Source organism: Urocampus carinirostris, chromosome 17 (genome assembly GCF_059441175.1).
Source record: "Urocampus carinirostris isolate Australia breed hairy pipefish chromosome 17, RoL_Ucar_1.0, whole genome shotgun sequence".
In the NCBI taxonomy this organism is placed as follows: domain Eukaryota; kingdom Metazoa; phylum Chordata; class Actinopteri; order Syngnathiformes; family Syngnathidae; genus Urocampus; species Urocampus carinirostris.
In genome coordinates, this window is record NC_142365.1 from 24687385 (window position 1) to 24696279 (window position 8895).

The window sequence follows — 8895 nt, forward strand, 5'->3', positions numbered from 1 at the left end:
CCTACATATAAACACAGGTGAATTAAGATATTTTCTAAACACACTTTTTTTTTTTTTACAAACAATGGGGGGAGAAGATTTTTAATGTTTGGTATTAAACATTATAACTGATTTTAACAGTTGAGTGAATGCACTTTTACACCTGAACCAACTCAGCACACCATACAAACTCATCAATGCTTATTTGCAGCCAGAGAGCATTTGATTCAAAAACAATTTAAAAAACAACTTTATAGAAATGACCTAGAGCAGGGGTGTCAAATTCATTTCACATCGCGGGCCACATAGGGCCCCAGTAGATGTCAAGTGGGCTTAACTATTTAAATTATACCATACATGCTATAAAGAATTTCACCATCCCTTTATGTAGTGAGGCTGCTGACTAACATTAAAATTGCCCATTTTTTTAAATCACCACAGAAAGGATTCGTATTCACAGAGCTGTAGTCTTCATTCTAAGGCAGCATTTTAAAGGCGTGAGTCTAGTCTGGACTTTTTTTTTGTTCCTGGTATTTAGCATCTTTTAGGCCTGTACAAATGCATCAATACCAGGTGTCATGTCCTGACTAGCTGACACTTTCAGAATGTCATTTAAGTGCTTGTTTTGAGCTTTCAACGCATTCTTGTTTTATTGATATTAATTACTGTTTGTTCACAAAGGTAGGTTGCTCCAAACATGCACAAAAATTTAGCAGCCAAGGCTAGTAGATGCTGATAGTTTATCCAGACCTAGAGGCAAATTTGCCCTTTAAATCTCCCATCACACTGCATTGATGAATGAAAACTTTATTCGAACATTAATATAAAAACAATAACTCAACAAAATAAAATTACATAATATGTTCAAAAGGGGGTAGTCAGAAGCAAATGCTCATATTTCCTACCCCTTCATCTTCCCTATTAAACACACTGATCGTCACAGCACCACTCTGTCCCCTAGTGGACAATCCGTGAATTGCATCTTAAAAGTATGAATTCCATGTCATTTGTGCATTTTTCCACTTTTAGATTATTCTGCAGGCCTGATCAAACATCCTGAGACTCGCTTCTTTGACATAACCAGAAATTTATGGCAGGCCGCATTAAATACTCCAATGGCCTGAATAGGGCCCGCCAACTGAATAATTGACATGTCTGCAGTGAAATATCATGCCAGGTATAAATAACATTTCCTAGGATATCACAATGACACATCACTGGGGGATTATTTTGAAAAACGTCCATGGTCTATTCAAAATTTCTAAGGGGCTAACTGGTGCCTGAGGACCCCACATTGGAAACCCTTGTAATACAAAATGAACCTTAAAAACAAAAAAATAGCGGCAGTCTTTGCATTTCCTTAGTAATCATTTAAACAAGTTTCAACACGGAAGATGCTGACAAGACATTCATTAATACAGCTTCAAATCTCCGCTGATAGTGTCAATGAGATCTGACGGACCGGGACCGATACCGAGGACCGTGCGGGACCCGGGAGCGATTTGAGTCCTGCCCGCATCCTGGATCAAGCTGACAGGTAGCCTCATATCCTTAGCCAGTCCCATCAGCTTAACTAAAGTGTCCTCGTCCGGGGCCTTGACCACCACTTTGGGCTGTCCGCAGTATTCCCACATCTTGAGGACTTCGGGATTCCGGGACTGGACTTGCTTGTAGGCCGCCACGGCTGCGTGGGCGCACTGGGCCGCCACTTTCCCCTTGCCCATCTTCAGGTCGTTGCGGACCACCAGGATCAACTTGAACTCCCCTCCTTCACCCATCACGATCCCTTCGCTCGGACCGGATCCCGAGCCCAGCAGGCATCGGGGCCACAGATGGGTGTGATTCCGAAGCTGCCAACCGAGGAGGAGTCCGCAGCCCACTCCTGCGGCCACACCGATACCCAGTGGACTCTTCAGCATCTCCAGTGGCCCCTTGAAGATGTTCATGTATCTGAGAAACATCAAAGAAGGTTGAGAACAGGAAACGTTTAGCTTTTTGGGCCTAGAGTAATATTTGGCTGATTCAGTGTTTCCCATACATAGAAAGATTCTGGTGGGCCGCCGGGATTTAATTGGTCATGCCAGAGTCTCAAACTTGCATTATTAAAAAATATCATTCTTAATATACGGAGAACCCTCAATACTTCAATTATTGCTTGTTAACTCCTTCACGGATTGTGAATTTAATTATTTTGCATTAATCGTATTATCGTGGTATGGTGCATTGTGTTCCGACAGCGGTGATTGATTATGGGTGTGAGTGACTGATTGCGCGACTCTGATAGGCTGGTCTATGCTGTCAGTCAATCTGGGTGCTTTTGCTACCCTTTAAAAAAAGCTAGGAATAATATCAACTGCTAGCTTTTTGCAGCTTGTTAACATTGAAAAAAATTCATCAATGAAATTGGACTATGAGGAAAGTCAGGACAGCGCAAAGGAATTGTGATCGCCAGCGGGTGCTTCGTGGATTGTTATCGGTTTCCAGAAGCGACTTAGGCTGAGTCTGGGCAAGAGCGGCACTGCTGGTCGGGCCTACTGCTAATGAAATGAAATGATCTGCATTTATATAGCGCTTTTCAAGTCAATGACTTCCCAAAGCGCTTTACAATGTGCTCCACATTTCCCAATAGCGGCCTTGCAGCCATGTAGGGCGCTAACCTGCTTATTGGGGGTATTAGGGGTTCAGTGTCTTACCCAAGGACACTTCGACATGTAACACGGACGAGCCGGGATTCGAACTGGGATCCCTTGATCCCAAGACGAGCGCTCTACCTCCTGAGCTAATGGCTAGGTTAACAACTCTTCGAAGCCTTTGCTGCAGCCATGAAATTATTAATTTTGAGCCACAACTCGTGGGAAACCACTGCATTCAGGTCTTATTTTAATCATCGCGGAGATGTGTCTTCATTCGAGGACACCCGATGCTAGCCGGCCGCTCTCTAAATTGCTTTCTTACACTGAAGGGAGAAGCCATCCAGTTTGTTGTACTTTTTGTACAACGAAAACATCCTTTCAACTGCAATTATGTGTTGGGTGTTATTAATTGTAGATCTATATTTTTTTGTTTGTGACAGTTGTGAACACAAATAACCTCCAGTAAACCTACGAAATATAAACAGCTTATTGTCATGGCAGCAATCACAAAATCAGTGGTAACGATATTCAATACCCCTATGAGTATTACATTTAATGAAATTTAAAACTGTTATATGGTGATTTGGTCTGTTTACTCGCCAGTAGCCCTCTTAAAATAGCACAGTATCGGTATCAGAACAACATTAATTATTTTTAGTGTAGTTAAGACGATGTGCAGGTTTTTTTGCATTAAACTCCTGTCACGTTTACTATGCTTTATGTGTGTGACTAGTTCTGTGTCATTGCCTTTTATAACAAGAGTATTTATGATTTAATAGTTTATAAGGGTACACATTCATCATACATCTTGCTCCTTGATTTTGCTCTAAAAATGCACATTTTCTTCCTGGGGGCATGTCACTGGACCACCCACCGGGGTCTCACAGTCATATGGGACACACTACTTTATTTGACCACTAGATGTCACTGTATGGTTCAGTGCAACCGAAAACAAGTACTAAAATAACAAGAACGAATACAAACTATGAGATTTTCAATGACCAAACTACAACCATTTTTGTTCTATTTTTTATGCCCAGGATTTGACAAGGTTTTTGTTATTTGTGGTACCCGTAGCAGCAAGATGACCGACAATCCGGCCAGGTCCCTTTAAGTGAGCCTCACATAATACAAATGTGAATATATTATGTGAAATAAATATAAATTTCTTGACCTACGAGTATTTACAAAATGATAGTTTAAGTATTTCTAATTGTTCTTTATTATTATGTCATGTGTTATAATTATTAATGACATGAACATTAGGAGGCGCTACATCATATACAATGGCCCCTTGCACAATGACTGAATTCTACTGTAGACATTTTAAATCCTACTTACAGTGGATTCAAGGCCATCTTGTCTTAATCGACTCTCGCAGTTATATTGTCATTGTAGAGATAACATTTCAACAAATGTCTCCTCGATGAAACTTAATGAAACAAAAATCCAAGAAAATGATAGTTCGTGTTGATGCAGGTTTAGAATGCGGCAGCGTGACGGGCTAACGTTAGCTTATGTTAACACTTCGTCAGTAGCTCATCGATCACTATGACAGTGGCGTAAACGCCCGATTCGCTCCTTTGATTAAGTGCGACATCATTTTTGGGATGTTTTAATAAAAGGACACATAACAACTTACTCAAGTTTGACTGCTTCACGAAGGAAGTTGGAACACGCATGGACACAGAGACCCTCTTCCTCGTTTTTTTTTAAGTAGAGGCAAAATGGCACGTGTAGCGCCCCCTTCTGTATTGGAGGTCCCATTGCCACCGACCCTTTTTAAATGGTTCGTGACTTTGTCAGGAATGTTTATCTCATCTCGTCCCATTAGCTGCACCGCTTATCCTCAGTAGGGTCGCAGGGGTGCTGGAGCCCATTCCAGCAATCATCGGGCACCCTGAACTGGCTGCCAGCCAATCGCAGGGCACACGGGGACAGACAACTCACTCGCTCAGTCACACCTAGGGACAATTTGGACCGGCCAATTTACCTGAAATGCATGTCTTTGGAATGAGGGAGGAAACCGGAGTGCCCGGAGGAAACCCACACAAGCACGGGGAGAACATACAAACTCCGCACAGTAAGGCCGGTAGCTGGATTTGAACCCACGCAGGACATACAAAATAAACTGAACATTGTTTTACTCCTCTTCATTATAAAATGCTGTAATTTAAATTGTTACATTTCATACCTGTCAACCTCCACGGCTCCATGTGCAAGTTAGATATGTATACCTCTGTGCCAATTAGTCAGGCAGAGCTGAAAACTGGGAAAAAATTCACTCATAAATGCAGCCACAATTACTTAGTGTGTGCGGGTAAAAAAAATACACATTAACAAGATTGATATAGTCATGTCAAGTCATGTTTTTTGTATAGCCCTTTATCAGAAGGAGTCTCAAAGGGCTGCACAGACCACAGATTATTGCAAACTACAGACTACACCATCCCCTGATCTAAAACCTACATGAGAGCAAGGAAAAACTAAAAACCTTAACATGAGGAAAATAAAAAAACTTCGAGAGAGTCATTAGCTGGTATTTATTAGCATGTACTCGTTACCATCCACCCGTAGAGAAATGATATATTTTTGAACTTTTTAAGGACACCGCTAACTAAGCACTCCACTTTTAATGCGTAATTCTTTTTAGCATAAAATTATAGTCAAAGAACACTCTTAATGCTTTCGGTTTAGGGTGTCGGAGGACAAAATTTAAGATTGGTTAATATTGTTTTAATAATTCTCTTTTTTCTATTTCAGTTTCATGACCAGTCCTGTACAAGATTGATGACAAAATGATTGTTTTGAATTTAAATATATAGATGACACTTGTGTGCGAAGCTGAATGAACCAATCATGGTAAAGTATATGGCTCTGGAGGGCAGGACATCGGCCGGGCTGTCATTCCTCCACATTCATTCCGCTGCCGTGTTTGTTCTTCTCAGAAACCTTCACATTTTAAGCGCGTCGAAAGTTAACAGTAAAGCCGGGTATACACTGCGATTTTTTTTAAAGTTATGGCTAAAGCTAGTGCTCACACTGTACGAGTGAATGGCTCAGAAAATGCTCTTGTCTGTTTAAGTGCGTGGCGAAAAATAAACAGCTGACTTTCATGTCTTGTTCTCTGTGTTTGAACACGAGGACGAGAGCTCCTCAGGACATGCTTGACTCAACGGGACCGATACAGAAAGTCGCCACACACAACACATTACATCACTGTGGCTGATTGGCTGAACCAAACACACACATTCACAGACTCCTTATCAAAACAAGAGCGTCAATAACACAGGAACTGTCAAAATACACTGTTAGTTATGATATTAAGATGCCCCTTATGTGCTTCAAATGGAACTCATTGACTTGCAGTGCAACTCTGCACTCAAAGCTAGGTTCAGGGACCTGAGTGGAGAGGCTGACGATATTTGAGAGAGTTGATACCCAGCTTCCATGGACTTTCCCAAGTGTTCAGGTGGTATAATGTGCCTTATTGGGAGCATACTTGTGTGAGAAGCTCTTCTCCAACTTAAACTTGAATATGTCCACGTACAGTTTCAGGCTTACGCATAAGAACCTTCAAGCCTTAAGGGTCTCCGCTGCTTCTTCACTCAGGCCAAATTTGAGACTGGGAGGTCGCTGGTTCGCGCCTCGACCGAGACATACCTAATTGGTATAATGGCGGCGCCCTCTGGCTGCGGCTGCATCGACTCGCTACAACGGGTCAGATGTATCGACATTTCGTTCTGTGTACATTGTTACAAAGAATGACAATACAAAGGAAATTATTATTATTATTATTATTATGTGGCTCGGCTATGTGAGAAGAAGTGCTGCCAAGTCTCAAGCAGCAAGAATTGGCAAGAGAAGACTTGTTCAGAACATCCATCCATCCATTATCCGTACCGCTTATCCTCAGTAGGTTTGCGGGGGTGCTGCAGCCCATCTCAGCTGTCCTCAGGCAGTAGGCAGGGGACACCCTGATCTGGTTGCCAGCCAGTTCCAGGGCACACAGGGACAGACAACTCACTCATTCAAACCTAGGGACAATTTTGACCGGCCAATTAACGTGACGTGCATATTTTTGGAAAATGGGAGGAAACGGGAGTGCCTGGAGGAAACCCACACAAGCACAAAGAGAACATGCAAACTCTGCACAGGAAGTCTGGTAGCTGGATTTGATCCTATGACCTCAGAACTGTGCCGCGGATGTGCTAAACACCCAGCTGCCGTGCCACCCTGTTCAGAACAGTTCAGGTTTAATGTTATATTCCTGTTCAGAAAGCTGAAGGTTAAATAAAAAGAAAACAGACATTTGAAACTGAATAAAAATAAATAATTTCTCTGTTAGCATGCACCTGTCCGAATTTTTGTACCTTGTAGGGGGATGACACCGTATAGGACAATGGAAAACAAACTAATGCCAGCTGTCGTTAATCATAATGGATGAAGAAATGTCAAAGAAAAGCACCAGGGAGCAGTATCAACGTCATTTTAGGCATATTCTTTGAGAAACATGGCAACAATTTCAAGCTAGATTTCAAGCACTCGTACAAACCCTGACACTACCTGTCTTACACATCTGTTTTCTGTTGTGACATTGATGACAATCGCATTTCTGCTAACTATCAAATAAAACGGCCTAATTTAGTGTATCATTTTGTGTTGTCATTCATTTTTTATTTTTATTTTTTTTATTTTTATTTTTTTCAAAAAAAAACCCTAACCCCTTTTTTGTGTTTTTATCATTATTATTGTATTTTAATTTTAAGTTTAAGTTTTTTTTTTCTTAAGGTGACCCTAACCCTAACCCTAACCCTAACCCTAACCCTAACCCCATTAAATATATAGGAGAGACAGGAAATTCTATCAGATGTAGATTAGCACAACACATTTACAACATTAGGAATATTAGACAAAATAATACACATCTTGTCGCCCACTTCATTCAACATGGACTACAGGCTTTAGAAATATGGGGCCTGCAAAAAAATAAACAAAGACTTAACACCCTTTTCCCAGATGGACTAAACGAACGCAGGTGAGAAACGTTCCAGTTTCCTGGATGGCCAGTGCAGAAACTTGGTTTCCCAAGGACCTCCAAAAATTTTTTGGGGGGACCTTGAGAAAGTAAGATTGCTTCCTAACCTAACCCTAACCCCAACCCTAACCCTAACCCTAACCCTAACCCTAACCCTAACCCCAACTCTAACTCTAAATTCTAACCCTAATTTTTTTTTTTTTTTTTTTTTTTTTTTTTTATTGTAACCCTAACCCTAACCCTGCATAGTACAGTGGTAGGAAACCTATGGCTCGGGAGCCATATATGGCTCATGAGTACATATGGCTCCGAAATAAAAGTATACTATTGCACATCTCTCCGTGACGTTCCAAAGTCAAGTGACCAGGGTCCATAAAAAGCGGAAGCAACTTAATGCAGAAGTTCGATAAGAAACCATTTAAACTGATAAATAAAAACGCTGGCAAAGGACTTTGATTGGGTTAGCAGTACAGGTGGGCGGATCCCTGCACACAGCACAAGGCATTTCCTTCTCTCTCTCTCGCTCAGTGCAGTCTCTACCGAAAGTGAATATGACGATATGCTTACCGTTTGCAGTAATTTGTGACATTTTAACAAAAGAACTCTACATGCACATTGTTTTGAAACCGTTATTAAGGACAGATTTCATGGAAAAAAATTGCCTCAACACTCTTAACTTAAGGTGGAAGACAAATTGTAAATGGCATATTTACATTGATTTGGGACACAGGATTGGGCATTATTATCATTTCATACATTTGATTAAATCATCAAATGACACAGTGAAATAAAATGTGCTGAAGAACTAGCTTTTTGTCTAGAGAGCGTGTTTGGCAGTTTTTTCAATTTTGTCTGAAAATATATGATGTGGCTCTCTCAATTTCTTTTTAAAAAATTCTTTGCTTTTATGGCTCTTTGGGTCAAAAGGTTCCTGACCCCTGGCATAGTAACTCAATCTTGTGCAGTATTGTACCATGTTTCCTTTTATAACTTGTATATAAAAATTAGTCCATGCTCGTGTTTCTGTACTGAAAACGTTCTCTGCCACCCAGTGAACCTTTCATCTTGAACTCAATGCCCTCTTTCTTTCTCACTCCCCCTCTTCTTTTTCAGAGTTACTCAACAGGTCTGGGTTGTTTTGGTAGAAGCGATTGCACAATCATCAGGAGCTGGAGCTGCACCATGTCTTGCACGGATTTGAATTTGTTTTCAATGTACAGAAGGTGATTAAAGTTTGAAGCTTCG

At 41.0% G+C, this 8895-nt stretch overlaps 1 protein-coding gene across 2 annotated transcripts; it reads right to left on the reverse strand.

Moving 5' to 3' along the window:
* Window positions 1–770: 770 nt before the first annotated feature.
* Window positions 771–4352, reverse strand: ptrh2 (peptidyl-tRNA hydrolase 2). Of its 2 annotated transcripts, none has more exons than XM_088321394.1 (2): window positions 4255–4352; window positions 771–1929 (listed from the first exon to the last, which is right to left on the reverse strand). In XM_088321394.1, exon 2 carries the CDS (start codon window positions 1923–1925, stop codon window positions 1392–1394), a length of 534 nt encoding a protein of 177 aa, XP_088177520.1. In that variant the 5' UTR covers window positions 1926–1929; window positions 4255–4352; the 3' UTR covers window positions 771–1391. The 2 variants fall into 2 exon arrangements, with proteins under 2 accessions (XP_088177520.1, XP_088177519.1); XM_088321393.1 differs by lacking the exon at window positions 4255–4352 and adding an exon at window positions 3954–4141.
* Window positions 4353–8895: the final 4543 nt, after the last annotated feature.